The sequence below is a fragment of the Mandrillus leucophaeus genome, unplaced genomic scaffold, assembly GCF_000951045.1.
Source record: "Mandrillus leucophaeus isolate KB7577 unplaced genomic scaffold, Mleu.le_1.0 Scaffold811, whole genome shotgun sequence".
NCBI classification, from domain to species: Eukaryota; Metazoa; Chordata; class Mammalia; order Primates; family Cercopithecidae; genus Mandrillus; species Mandrillus leucophaeus.
This window is the reverse complement of record NW_012108820.1, coordinates 1,080,045-1,095,604: the sequence shown is the minus strand read 5'-3', so window position 1 is coordinate 1,095,604 and position 15,560 is coordinate 1,080,045. Positions and strand designations below refer to the sequence as shown.

Sequence of the window (15,560 nt, the reverse complement as noted above, 5' to 3'; positions counted from 1 at the left end):
TCAAGAAGCTCTGTAAACTCCAGTGAGAACAAATACAAAGAAAATCACACACAGGCACATAACGGTAACACTGTTGAAAACTAAAGATAGAGAATATCCTAAAAGCAGCTGGCGGCAGGGGAAGTCATGGAGGGGAGGTATACATGTTTTTTTTTTTTTTTTTTTTTTAAATAAACAGAAAAAAGATATACAGCTGAGTTTTCAACAGAAATGATAAGAGGGGAAAGACAATGGTAGAGCATTTGTACAGTAACGGAAGAAAATTGCTCCCAACCCAGAATGCTATACCCAGCAAAAATATCTTAGGTGGAATGGGAAACCACTGAAACAGGAGGCTCTAATAATGGTCAAGCAAGAGATGACGATAGCCTGAAACAGCGTAGTAGTATTAAATATGGAGAGAAGATGGACAGGAGATATATTCTGGAAGTAGAACCAGCTGGTCATGCCAACATGAAGTTGAAGAAAAAAAGAAGAACCAATCTCAAGTCTTAGGCTTTTAATATGAGCAACTGGATAGACAGTGACAGCGATGCATTTCTGGACGAGGAAGACTGAAGATGGAAGAGGTTTAGAAAGGCATTGAGAGTTCAGCTTTCAACATGTCGAGTTTTTGGTTCCTATTAGATAAGCAGAGGTATGAAGCAGGCAGCTTGACATAAGAGAGTACATGGCTGACTCCCTCAATTCCTTTATTCTGTTCCAATGTGACCTGATGAGTGAGGTATTCCTTGAACACCCTATATAGACAGGTAAGCCCATTCCCAATACATCCCTTACTCCCTTATTCTGCTTTATTCTTCTCCATGGCACTTGTTACCATCCGACATATTATATATTTGCATTTTTCTCTATTGCTTATCTGCCCTGAAACAAGAACACACCTCCTTGTGGGCAGGGATGCTGTCCATTTTGTTCACTGCTGTATCTCCAGTTCACCTAACATGTAACAGATGTGCAGTAACTTTTTGTCCAATGAACAGAGCAAGTCCAGGAGAGATTTAAAAAGCAACTCTCCTCTATTGAAGAAACTAGAGCATAAATATGGATCAAGTACCCTAAGTTCTAAAAGTTGTGTATATTTTCTCTCTTACCCAACCAAGACCACCTCTCTATTAATTTATCAGTATATAAAATCAAGAAGACACCATCCATGAGTACTCTTAGGTATTTCTTAAGAGCCTTATTCTGCTTGTGGTTGTATTGCAAATACCTCCCAGAGTCCTACTTTTCCTCAGTTTAGCAACAGATCATAACTGCACATATGTGACAGCTATTAATTTTAAATCTAACATTAAAACTGCATTTAGATTCACAGATCCATATGATGACTTTCTTCTTGATACTTTGCCTATGGGTATATTAAATCATTACTGGGTAAGAAGTATATCCTGTAACAACCAAGACAAACCACCTCAGCTTGAGATTAAAAATTCAGCACCTTTAAAAAAAATCTATAATATAGCTCTTTATCAAGTGACTAAACCTTAACCAATATGAAAATCACTGTACTTTACATACCATGCCAATAAGCTTGTATAAAGAAAATAAACATCTCAGTGTATTTTGAAAACTGTCTTACAAATCTTTCACTATTAAAACCTTTCACAATTAAAACCTTTGGTTCCAAACATCTTATGGAAAACATGTTGCTATGTTTTATCTCCTAATTGCAGTGTTCAGCTATTATATAGTATATGATTTTCAGTATTTTTGTGTGGGTTATACTGTACACTACCTTTAAAAAATTATTATAGAATCGATACATAGAGCCACTCCCCTAATCTTAATGACTTCCTTAAGGATTTCATTAGAAGGACAATTATAATCAAGAAAAACCTTAGAAGAATAACTCAGTGTTCCACGAGTATCTTAGAATTACTGGTTTTTTTCTTTTTTAAAATTATGCTTTAAGTTCTGGGGTACATGTACAGAACGTACAGTTTTGTTACATAGGTATACGTGTGCCATGGTGGTTTGCTGCACCCATCAACCCGTCATCTACACTAGGTATTTCTTCAAATGCTATCCCTCCCCAAGCCACCCACCGCCCATAAGGCCCAGTGTGTGATGTTCCCCTCCCTGTATCCATGTGTTCTCATTGATTAACTCTCACTGATAGGTGAGAACATGCAGTGTTTGGTTTTCTGTTCTTGTGTTAGTTTGCTAAGAATGATGTTACAGCTTCATCCATGGCACTGCAAAGGACATGAACTCATCCTTTTTGATGGCTGCATAGTATTCCATGGTGTATATGTGCCACATTTTCTTTATCCAGTCTATCATTGATGAGCATTTGGGTTGGTTCCAAGTCTTTGCTATTGTGAACAGTGTTGGAATAAATATACGTGTGCATGTATCTTTATAGAAGAATGATTTATAATCCTTTGGGTATATACAATCGTGGGATTGCTGGGTCAAATGGTATTTCTGGTTCTAGGTCCTCGAGGAATTGCCACACTGTCTTCCACAATGGTTGAACTAATTTACACTCCCATCAACAGTGTAAAAGCATTCCTACTTCTCCACATCCTCTCCAGCACCTGTTGTTTCCTGACTTTTTAATGATAGCCATTCTAACTGGCATGACATGGTATCTCACTGTAATTTTGATTTGCATTTCTCTAATGACCAGTGATGATGAGCTTTTTTTCATGTTTGTTGGCTGCATAAATGTCTTCTTTCGAGAAGTGTCTGTTCATATAGTTTGCCCACTTTCTGATGGCGTTTTTCTTGAAAATTTGTTTAAATTCTCTGTAGATTCTGGATATTAGCCCTTTGTCAGGTGGATAGATTACAAACATTTTCTCCCATTCTGTAGGTTGCCTGTTCATTCTGATGATAGTTTCCTTTGCTGTGCAGAAGCTCTTTAATCAGATGCCATTTGTCAATTTTGGCTTTTGTTGCCATTGTTTTTGGTATTTTAGTCATGAAGTCTTTGCCCATGCCTATGTCCTGAATGGTATTGCCTAGGTTTTCTTCTAGAGTTTTTATGGTTTTAGGTCTCATGTTTAAGTATTTAATCCATCTTAAGTTAATTTTTTTATAAGGTGTAAGAAAGGGATCTAGTTTCAGCTTTCTGCATATGCCTAGCCACTTTTCAAAACACTGTGATTTATTAAATAGGGAATCCTTTCCCTATTGTTTTTGTCAGGTTTGCCAAAGATCGGATGGTTGTAAATGTGTGGTGTTATTTCTGAGGCCTCTGTTCTGTTCCATTAGCCTATATATCTGTTTTGGTACCAGTACCATGCTGTTTTGTTACTGTAGCCTTGTAGTATAGTTTGAAATCAGGTAGCATGATGCCTCCAGCTTTGTTCTTTTTGCCCAGGATTGTCTTGGCTATGTGGGCTCTTTTTGTTCCATATGAAATTTAAAGTAGTTTTTTCCAAGTCTGTAAAGAAAGTCAATGGTAGCTTGATGAGGATAGCATGGAATCTATAAATTACTTTGGTCAGTATGGCCATATTTACAATACTGATTCTTCCTATCCATGAGCAAGGAATGTTTTTCCATGTTTGTGTCCTCTCTTATTTCCTTAAGCAGTGGTTTGTAGCCCTCCTTGAAGAGGCCCTTCACATCCCTTGTAAGTTGTATTTCTGTGTATTTTATTCTCTTTGTAGCAATTGTGAATGGGAGTTCATTCATGATTTGGCTCTGTTGCTGGTGTACAGGAATGCTTGTGATTTTTGCACATTGATTTTGTATCCTGAGACTTTGCTGAAGTTGCTTATCAGCTTAAGGAGATTTTGAGATGACGGGGTTTTCTTTTTGAGATGGCGTTTTTGCACTATCACCAGCGCGGGAGTGCAGTGGCGCAATCTCAGCTCACTGCAACCTCCCTCCCGGCTAAGAGTGATTCTCCTGCCTCAGCCTCCCAAGTAGCTGGGATTACAGGCGCCCACCACCACGCCCAGCTATTTTTTGTATTTTTAGTAGAGATGGGGTTTCACTATGTTGGTCAGGCTGGTCTCAAACTCCTGACCTTTTGATCCGCCTGCCTCGGCCTCCCAAAGTGCTGGGATTACAGGTGTGAGCCCCCGCACCTGGCCACGATGGGGTTTTCTAAATATACAATCACGTCATCTGCAAACAGATACAATTTGACTTCCTCTTTTCCTAATTGACTACCCTTTCTTTCTCTTGCCTGATCGCCCTCACCAGAACTTCCAATTGCATGTTGAATAAGAGTGGTGAGGAAGGGCATCCTTGTCTTGGGCAGTTTTCAAAGGGAATGCTTCCAGTTTTTGCCCATTCAGTATGATATGGCTGTGGGTTTGTCATAAATAGCTCTTATTATTTTGAGATATGTTCCATCAATGCCTAGTTTATTGAGAGTTTTTAGCATGAAGGGCTGTTGAATTTTGTCAAAGGTCTTTTCTGCATCTATTGAGATAATCATGTGGTTCTGTGTATGTGATGGATTACATTTATTGATTTGCATTTGTTGAACCAGCCTTGCATCCCAGGGATGAAGCCGACTTGATCGTGGTAGATAAGCTTTTTGATGTACTGCTGGATTCGGTTTGCCAGCATTGAAGATCTTCCCATTGATGTTCATCACCAATATTGGCCTGAAATTTTCTTTTTGTCGTTGTTGTATCTCTACCAGTTTTGGTATCAGGATGATGCTGGCCTCATAAAATGAGTTAGGGAGGATTCCCTCGTTTTCTATTGTTTGGAATAATTTCAGAAGGAATGGTACCAGCTCCTCTTTGTAACTTTGGTAGAATTTGGCTGTGAATCTGTCTGGTCCAGGACTTTTTTTGTTTGGTAGGCTATTAATTACTGCCTCAATTACAGAACTTGTTATTGGTCTATTCAGGGATTCGACTTCTTGTATTGTTGTGGGAGGCTGTATATGTCCAGAAATTTATTTTTTTTTTAGATTTTCTAGTTTATTTGCATAGAGTTGTTTATAGTATTCTCTGATAGTAGTTTGTATTTCTGTGGGATTGGTGGTGATATCCCCATTATCATTTATTATTGCATCTATTTGACTTCTCTCTTTCCTTATTAGTCTGGCTAGTAGTTTATCTATTTTGTTAATCTTTTCAAAAAACTAGCTCCTGGATTCATCGATTTTTTTTGAAGTTTTTTTTATGTCTCTATCTCCTTCAGTTCTGCTCTGATCTTAGTTACTTCTTGTCTTCTGTTAGCTTTTGAATTTGTTTGCTCTTGCTTCTTTAGTTCTTTTCATTGTGATGTTAGAATGTCGATTTTAGATCTTTCCTGCTTTCTCTTGTGGGCATTTAGTGCTATAGATTTCCCTCTACACACTTCTTTAAATGTGTCCCAGAGACTCTGATACATTGTGTGTTTGTTCTCATTGGTTTCAAAGAACATCTTTATTTCTGTTTTCATTTCGTTATTTACCCAGTAGTCATTCAGGAGCAGGTTGCTCAGTTTCCATGTAGTTGTGTGGTTTTGAGTTTCTTAGTCCTGAGTTCTAATTTGATTGCACTGTGGTCTGAGAGACTGTTCATTATGATTTCCATTCTTTTGCATTTGCTGAGGAGTGTTTTACTTCCAATTATGTGGTCAATTTTAGAATAAGTGTGATGTGGTGCTGAAAAGAATGTATATTCTGTTGATTTGGGGTGGAGAGTTCTGTAGATGTCTATTAGGTCTGCTTGGTCCAGAGCTGAGTTCAGGTCCTGGATATCCTTGTCAATTTTCTGTCTTGTTGATCTGTCTAATATTGACAGTGGGGTGTTAAAGTCTCCCAGTATTATTGTGTGGGAGTCTAAGTCTCTGTGTAGGTCTCTAGGAACTTTCTTTATGAATCTGGGTGCTCCTGTATTGGGTGCATATATTTAGGACAGTTAGCTCTTCTTGTTGCGTTGATCCCTTTACCATTATGTAATGCCCTTGTCTCTTTTGATCTTTGTTGGTTTAAAGTCTGTTTTATCAGAGACTAGGATTGCAACCCCTGTTGTTTTTTTGGTCTTCCATTTTCTTGGTAAATCTTCCTCCATCCCTTTATTTTGAGCCTATGTGTGTCTTTGCACATGTGATGGGTATCCCAAATACAGCACACCAATGGGTCTTGACTCTTTATCCAATTTGCCAGTCTGTGTCTTTTAATTGGGACATTTAGCCCATTTACATTTAAGGTTTATATCGTTATCTGTAAATCTGATCCTGCCATTTTGATGCTAGCCGGTTATTTTGCCCCTTAGTTGATGCAGTTTCTTCACAGCGTCGATGGTCTTTACAATTTGGTATGTTTTTGCAGTGGCTGGTACCGGTTGTTCCTTTCCATGCTTATTGCTTCCTTTAGGAGCTCTTGTAAGGCAGGCCTGGTGCTGACAAAATCTCTCAGCATTTCTTTTGTCAGTAAAGGATTTGTATTTCTTCGCTTATGAAGCTTAGTTTGACTGGATATGAAAATTCTGTGTTGAAAATTCTTTTCTTTAACGATGTTGAATATTGGCCCCCACTCTCTTCTGGCTTGTAGGGTTTCTGCCGAGAAATCCGCTGTTAGTCTGATGGGCTTCCCTTTGTGGGTAACCCGACTTTCCCTCTGGCTGCCCTTAACATTTTTTCCTTCATTTTAACTTTGGTGAATCTGATGATTATGTGTCTTGGGGTCGTTTTTCTTGAGGAGTATCTTTGTGGTGTTCTCTATATTTCTGAATTTGAATGTTGGCCTGCCTTGCTAGATTGGGGAATTGCCCCAGATAATATCCTGAAGAGTGTTTTCCAACTTGGTTCCATTCTCACCATCACTTTCAGGTACAACAATCAAACATAGATTTGGTCTTTTCACATAGTCTCATATTTCTTGGAGGCTTCGTTCATTTCTTTTCAGTCTTTTTTCTCTAATCTTGTCTTCTTGCTTTATTTCATTGAGTTGATCTTCAATCTCTGATATCCTTTCTTCCACCTGATCGATTCGGCTATTGGTACTTATGTATGCTTCACGAAGTCCTTGTGCTGTGTATTTCAACTCCATCAGGTCATTTATGTTCTTCTCTAAACTGGTTATTCTAGTTAGCAATTCATCTAACCTTTTTTCAAGGTTCTTAGCTTCCTTGCATTGGGTTAGAACATGCTCCTTTAGCTTGGAGGAGTTTATTACCCACCTTCGGAAGCCTACTTCTGTCAATCTGTCAAACTCATTCTCCATCCAGTTTTGTTCCCTTGAGGAGTTGTGATCCTTTGAAGGAGAAGAGGTCTTCTGGTTTTTGGGATTTTCAGCCATTTTGCACTGGTTTCTCCCCATCTTCATGGATTTATCTACCTTTGGTCTTTGACCTTCAGAGGGGGTCTCTGAGTGGACGTCCTTTTTGTCGATACTGATACTATTCCTTTCTGTTTATTAGTTTTCCTTCTAACAGTCTGGTCCCCCTGCTGCAGATCTGCTGGAGTTTGCTGGAGATCCGCTCCAGACCCTGTTTGCCTGGATATCACCGGTGGAGGCTGCAGAACCACAAACACTGCTGCCTGTTCCTTCCTGTGGAAGCTTCATCCCAGAGGGGCACCTGCCAGATGCCAGCCAGAGCTCTCCTGTATGAGTTGTCTGTCGGCCCCTACTGGGAGGTGTCTCCCAGTCAGGCTACACGGGGGTCAGGGACCCACTTGAGGAGGGAGGCTGTCCTTTATCGGAGCTCAAACACTGTGCTGGGAGATCCGCTGCTCTCTTCAGAGCTGCCAGGTAGGGACACTTAAGTCTGCTGAAGCTGCACCCACAACCGCTCCTTCCCCCAGGTTCTCTGTCCCAGGGAGGTGGAGGTTTTATCTCTAAGCCCCGGACTGGGGCTGCTGCCTTTTTTTCAGAGATGCCCTGCCCAGAGAGGAGGGAATCTGGAGAGGCAGTCTGGCTGCAGAGGCCGTGCTGGGCTGCAGTGGGCTCTACCCAGTTTGAACTTCCTGGTGGCCTTGTTTATACTATGAGGGTGAAACTGCCTGAGTACTCAAGCCTCAGCAATGGTGGATGTCCCTCTGAATTACTTTTTATAAGTGTTTTATCTCTATTATCTCTATTAAATATTTATCTCTATTATCTCTATTAAAAATAAATTTAGGCCAGGTGTGGTGGCTCCATGCCTGTAATTCCAGCACTTTGGGAGGCCGAGGCAGGCAGATCACTTGACACCAGGAGTTTAAGACCAGACTGGCCAACAGGGCAAAACCCCGTCTTTACTAAAAATACAAAAATTACTCATGTGTGCTGGTGCATGACTGTAATCCCAGATACTTGGGAGGCTGAGGCACAAGAACTGATTGAACCTGGGAGGTGGAGGTTGCAGTGAGCCGAGATTGCACCACTGCACTCCGGCCTGGCTGATAATACGAGACCCTGTCTCAAAAAATAAAATAAAATAAAATAAATTTAAAGTCAACACACCTCATCAAATACACATATATTAATAGCATACTGTGGTTACAAAGGAAAGACTTCAAACAGCATACAAAATTTAGAGAAATCACCGAGGAAGGCAATTTAACAAAGATTACTTTAATAAAAGTTAAAGTTTTACATTTAAAATATTTTATGACAGTATACATTTGCATTAGTAATAATAACTGAAAGATGAAGGAAGTAAATCAGAATCAAACAAAATACCTTATACCCTCACACATTATATAATTATTTTAAGGTACTCAAAGCTTATTTGTGTAAATATCAAAGCCAGGTTTGCTTTATACTTTTTTCCTTTCAAATGGTAGGGGGAAAAGAATCACACTAGTTTCAGCTAACTTCAACATTATATAATCTTTATCATTTCTTACTGCTAGTTTCCAGAAATAAAGCATTCTGGATTTTTTTTTTTCCACATGGCAGAGTTCTGAAAAGAGGGAGAAAACAACTCCTTTTACTTCTGTTCTGTACTTGTTTTTCATGAACTTGCTTTGAACTTTTAAATTTATCATCCCAATTTTCATTAAAAAGCAAAGTGAGTCACCATCTCCTGTACAGAATTAGAGCTATGGATAATGGAAAAATAATCTCCAGGTGAAATGAACACTAGAAGGAGGTGAAAACTCCTACATCCTAAAAAAGATTTGGGAGTTTTTCCCAAGCCAAAAGGAAACATAAAAGCCTAACAAATGGTTTACATAAAACATGGCAGAAAGTACATAGGTGCTGGTTAGTATCATCTGAAAAGACTGGATGAGACAGGTTCATAATTCTTCCCTTTGAAGGAATTATTTTTTTAACCCAACGACCTTCTCATCCAATTATATCTAAAGCTTCCCAGAAATCAAAAGCATGAAGAAAAATCGTAATGGATCTTTCCAGCATTTAAAGATCATCAAAAGCAGTGGTTTCTATTATCGTAAAGACTTTCCAGCATTGGAGAAATTAATCTAATGATCACTGTTGCCCAGTGTTTGACATCTACATCAACAAACCAAGCAGCACCCAGAAGCTTGCCTTTTATTCCCCATGAGCTCATTACATCTGATTCATCTCAGGAGTGAGCATCCCAAGGTGGGTGGGACAGGTTTCCACTGGGACCAGAAAGGGCCCATCTCTGCTTATCTCAAGTTTAAAGAATTCCAAAAAGTGATCAGGTTGTAACCTGGGATTCTTTTCTCTGAAGGAGAACTGAATGAGCTCAATTTACTCTTGACACATTTCCAAGGCAGCTCTCTAAACCTAATGAGCCTTAGAACGTAGCCCAGCAGCAAAACTGATTATTACAGGGTTATAAAGTCATTCACAAATATTCACTGACCACCTACTAAGTGTTAAACACTCTGCTCAGGGCTAGGGATTTCCAGGCAAACAAGATCCAGTTGCTCTATCAAATCTGTACAAAATAAAAATAAGATTTGAAAACGTGAAAGTTTTGTGGACTTCACTGTGGTGGACTTCACTGAGTTCCTCCAGTTCAAGATACATCCCTTCCCACCCCCATTCTTTCTCAAATAGTGTTCCCTGCCTGGTAGACTCTCTTTTTCTCTTGCTAACTCCTACTCATCCTACAGAACTCCGACTAAATGTCACTTCCTGTCCTGACCCTCCCAGGTTAGATTCCATGCCCCTGTTATATGCTTCTAACAGCACCCTAGTCTTCCTTATTAGGGATGTTTTGCTTCTAACCATAACTGCTTCTCTAATGGTCTGTTCTCCCTGCTATTCTGTGCCACCCACATGGTCAGAATCACTGTCTGTTTTGTTCTAGCCTCTGCCATCCACAGTGCTCAGTATACAGCTGGCACTCAAAAACAATTTTCTATCTAAAATAATATACGGTCACTGTCTAATAAGGAAAAATAGCCAACTTAAGTTTATTGCTAAGATAAGCAGTTTCTGAACTTCAAGTGATAGTTTTCGACTCTCTGAAATTGTTAACACATGTATTCACAGATTTTTTCATTTAAAATGGCTCATCATAAGCTCTGTCCCTCTATAAGCTACAAACTTCAAAGAGCATTATTTAACATATCTTCCAGATATTCAACAATGTTTCGTTCTGTTTAATTTTAAACTAAGTGGTTTTTTATTAGATTCAAAAGCTTCTTAATCAAAATTAAATCTCCTTTGAAACACTGTCCCTCAAAATAAGAACTGGTATTGAAGTTATATTCACCTTAGCAGGGTCATATCTGCTGAGGGTTTCCAAGAGTTTTGGAATCTGTATTCTTGTCTCTTCTTCACAGAAGAAAATCCAAGACGAATTTCTGCTGTATGTTACAGAAAAGCTGAGCAAAAGAAACAAGTTTCAGTAATCACTTCTGTAAAATGAGTTAATAATAAGGTTTAAAACTGATCAGTGGGAAATGAATGAAGGGTACACAGAATGGCGTATGTAGTTTTTTTCTCTATATTTTTCTTCAGCTTATAGAAAAGCCAGATGCTAATGGTTTAAAAAACAGCTGGAGTTCTTAAAGCTAATTCTCTCCATAACAACACTAGTTCAGGGGATAAATAATTTTCAAATATCAACTTGAAGCATTTTATCTTTTAAGAAAAAGCATACGTAAGGCAGGGTGCAGTGGCTCATGCCTGTAATCCCAGCACTTTGGGAGGCCAAGGCGGATGGATCACAAAGTCAAGAGATCAAGGGCATCCTGGCCAACATGGTAAAACTCGTCTCTACTAAAAATACAAAAATTAACTGGGCATGGTGGCGGGCACCTGTAGTCCCAGCTACTCAGGAGGCTGAGGCAGGAGAATCGCTTGAACCCACGAGGCGGAGCTTGCAGTAAGCCGAGATCACGCCACTGTACTCCACCCTGGTGATGAAGCGAGACTCCGTCTTAAAAAAAAAAAAAAAAAAAAAAAAAGCTACTCATGATTAAGAACCAATCATCAAGAAATTTGGTTAAGGTAATAATCATAAAAAGTAAAACTCAAATTTATTTCACTTACTGACTGAGGCAAACCACATCCTCTTAACAAAAAGACTAGGGGCATAAAAGTGTTCGGGTAGGAATGTCAGTCATCTACAGGTGAGTTAAACAAACGTACTGCGGTAACAATGGAAGTATGGTCCATGCACCTTCTTGTTTAGCCAGCTGATGAAGGAGGAGGACACTGGGGAGCTCCTGAAAAAAACAATGATCAAAGAAGATAAGTATGAATTGATCACTCCAAAAAAAGTTTAAAAAAAAAAAAAAAGAAGAAGAAAAGAAAAAAGAAAAAAAGAAAAGGCTTAGCTTAAAATGCAGCTATTTCTAGAGACCTGACATGGTACTCTTCAAACCACTTCTTTTTCCTCATTTTCTCCAGGAGCTACTCGGAATGAAGTATTTGGCTGAATCCATGCAACCTCTGCACTCTGCGCCACCCACACACCCAAATAGGGCTCAAGACCTACAAGGAGGGTCTTCCATGACTTGGAGCCAACCTGAAGTCTGTGAAGGTGACTTGAAGGGAAGAGCCTGGGGGAAAGTCAGGGATAACTCAGAGGCACAGAAGCAGTTTTTTATTTTATATACAACATACGGAACATGTGAAAAGGAAAACCCTTTGGCTAAACTAGAGGATACAATATTTGATCTACCTCATGTGCAAAAATTACTTTTTAAAGTTCTCTAAACACATTATAACACCCTGATAACAAAAAGTTTTGGTCTAGAAATATAATCCTTAATTACTCAGGCAATAATAGGAATAGCATAATAATGGAATTGACAAATTTATAAGCATAGGAGGAACTAAAATTCAGAAATAAGGCACAACTGTGCTTACATAAATTATGTACACATATATAGAAATTAATATTTTCAAGGCTACGAGTGTTAGCTTTGAAGTAAAACACTATTCGCTATATTTCAAGTTGTTACAAAAGTCAAAAGTCAAAAATTTCATATCTGATATGCTTAAACCTCCTCCCCCAACAAACTTTATTATATCCTGTGTTTTATACTAGCTATAAAACTATATTCCTAGTAACCATTACAGACAAAAGAATTCAAGAAGTACCTAAGTATCTGAAATATTACTGCACTGATGTGGATTTCACAGCAGTCTTAAAGTTCAGATATGTATTATTTAAGAAGAGAATAGTCTTTAACATAAATCTTTGGAATTAAATTTCAGGTAAATCTCATTTATTTTATATAATATTCATTTCAAATTCCATGTACAAATATGAAATGCATAAAACAGTAATCACAGGTCAAATAAGACAAACAATGTGGTATGTTAGAAAGAGTAAACCTTAAGGCTGAATTAGCAGTTACCCAATATAAATAATTCAGGGCTTTCCTACAGTTACTTCTGAATTATGCAGTAATTTTCATTGTATTTTAAAAATTCCAGCAAATATATATATTCATGAAGGATTACATAAGAGCAGAAAATCATGTGTAAAGAAACTAATGATGTTACTATTTGCATAAAACTTTGGAATTATGGGTAAATGCAAATGTGAGCTAGACAAGAAAAATATAGCAAATACTTTTTAAAGTTTTACATGAAAGTATCTAATGAGTTATGTATCAATTAAAATTATGCTGAAAACTTTATAGCAATGGAAATGTCCTTATGTTTAATAGAAAAAAATCAGACATGATTCCAAGAATAGAACAAAATCCTAAATGAACAGAGAGTAGAGGAACCAGAAAGTGAAAATATTTGTGTCAAGATGATATAATAACGAGATATATGCTTTAAAAATCCTTCAATTACAACATAGCTAAGGTTTTTAAAAATTGAAGGAAAATGAATGCACCTCAAAAATTTACTTCCAAAGAAGTATTATACTTCCTAGTTATAGGCTATATATAACGTAACATCAACAGCTATTAACTGAGAAAAGGCTTCCTTTGATACCTAGACAGCAACCTCAGCAGAAAGGCTACGAGGACACTTTCCTGGGAGAGATTAGAAGACAAGCTTATGAATAACTCTGCCACAACATAAAATGAGGGAGGGAAAGGTTTAGGTAGTGCAAACAAGGAATCACATCCTAGACTGAAATAAACTCTGGATTATCAGTAGATTAAAGTCACTCACAGCTCCATTATATTTGTTTACTAAATCATATACTAGATTTCATATTTGCTTCAGTTTGTGAACACAAGATCAAATTACCTGTCTCTGTATCTCCATATAACAATATTTCAAAAGCTAGCACGCCTTGTTACTAACACTCTCCAAAGGTGAGTACTCAAAAATACAAAGTAGGTGCTACCTTGGCACTCAGAAACCTGCTCCTGATTAACGCTTGATTAAGCCAAGGTCATCTTAATTATAAATAAATTTTAATCTACTAATCCCAAAAAATGCCCAAGAGCTTTTATTCTTGTCATATACATACATATACACATAAAATGTATACATGAATGCACACAGAGACCCAAACAGACATAATATTACACTTAGATGTAGTAGCACCTTAAAGGTAATTATCAAAAAGGGTGCAATAAAATTTTCTATCAAATGATCTTATCTCAGTTCCTACCACTAAGGATTATAATAATTTATGTTCCATCTATCGCCATCACAAGATTTACACCTCCTTAAAGGTAGTGTCACTAAATGATACCATTTTTAGATTCAAAGCAAGTTTTTATTTTTATTTTTGGAGACAGAGTTTCGCTCTTGTCACCTAGGCGCAATCTCGACTCACTGCAACCTCTGCCTACCAGGTTCAAGTGATTCTCCTGCCTCAGCCTCCTGAGTAGCTGGGATTGCAGGGGTGCACCACCACACCTGGCTAATTTTTGTGTTATTAAAAGAGACAGGGTTTCACCGTATTGGCCAGGCTGGTCTCGAACTCCTGATTTCAGGTGATCCACCGGCCACAGCTTCCCAAAGTGCTGGCATTACAGGCATGAGCCACCGTGCCCTGGCTCAAAGCAGGTTTTTAAATAAGTAACTGGATGAATAACTAAAAAATAGTTTTCAAATTAAAATTCAAGGGGAAAATAAGAAAATGTTCTATCAACATTACCAAGAGTTGTCTGGAATAAAGACATAGTAAAGGCATTCATGCATGCAACAACTGTCGTCAATCTAAATGATGCCTAATCATGCTACTATTTCAAACCTAAAAGGTAATTCAAAATTCTCTCGATAATGAGATAATGCCCTAACAGGCAGACATAAAGGAGCTAAAAATACGAATGATCAAATATGGAAAATGACAGAAAAGGGAAGGAAAATGAAAAGGCTGATTGCAATAATTTAAACTTTAATGTCAACTGTATTTATCTCTTTGAATCAAAGTCTGCCTTTATCAGCATCCACTGGTATCATAATCACTTTGAAGACAGAAAGCCTAGTGAACTTTCAGTCAGTACTTCCTTGGAACATATTTGTTATCAAGTCATGAATTTATATTTAAAACAGCTAATAATTATTGAGAGCAAACAAATTTAAAACCAACATTCTAATTCATTAGTTGGTTCTTATGCATATTCATCATCCTCATTTGGGAAAGGGGTTTGATTCCAATATCACAGCTGAGTATTCTCACAATATTTTTTAGAATGAAGAAGGGCCATTACTCTTGATATGGAGGGGAAATCATTAAAGATTCATATCTAGAATTGTTAATAGTATGAATGAAAAAGCTAACATTTGAACATGGATTAAAATAGATGAATATATAAAATAGCATAAATAACCTTAATTATTCAGCAGATTTGGTTTTGAACCATTTTAGTTTTTCTGCATGTCTGGAAATAATTCAACAATTAAACTACAAGCTGCTCGTCTTCCCCTTGTCAACAGACTATCTGCCAGTATTTGTCGTTTGTCCTTAACTTCTCCTCTAAACCTAGAAGTACATGGGTTTATGGTCTCATTCAGTTTTATTATTCAGACTACATGCTAAATTAGAAAGTAACATCAGCACATTGGTTCAGTATTAGGCAAAGCTTCTAAAAAACTGAACTTTTAAGACTGATTCCATTTCAACTGCATGTCTAAATTCCAACTATTACATCATTCTAAGGCATTGAACTGAACTTTTAGAATAACAAATAAATCATGGTAAAAATTAACATCTGTTTATTGTTACAGTTTCTTCTGTAAGAGGTAGGTATGTCTTATGAGGATAACAGAGATCTGTAACATGCTATTTGCAACATGTATCAGACAGATTTACTAGCCTTTAGAGATCCAGTATTCATTTATGGCCCCCAGCAGA

The 15,560-nt window shown here is 37.7% G+C and overlaps 1 protein-coding gene across 1 annotated transcript in view; it reads right to left on the bottom strand.

Moving 5' to 3' along the window:
• B3GALTL (beta 1,3-galactosyltransferase-like) overlaps positions 1 to 15,560 on the bottom strand; it is a 118,381-nt gene that overhangs the window by 63,267 nt on the left and 39,554 nt on the right. Inside the window, exons 5-6 of the mRNA XM_011967847.1 lie at positions 11,429 to 11,505; positions 10,548 to 10,659 (exon numbers count right to left, since the gene is read on the bottom strand). Coding sequence (XP_011823237.1) covers positions 10,548 to 10,659; positions 11,429 to 11,505 — 189 coding nt within the window. The remainder of the gene's footprint in view (positions 1 to 10,547; positions 10,660 to 11,428; positions 11,506 to 15,560) is intronic.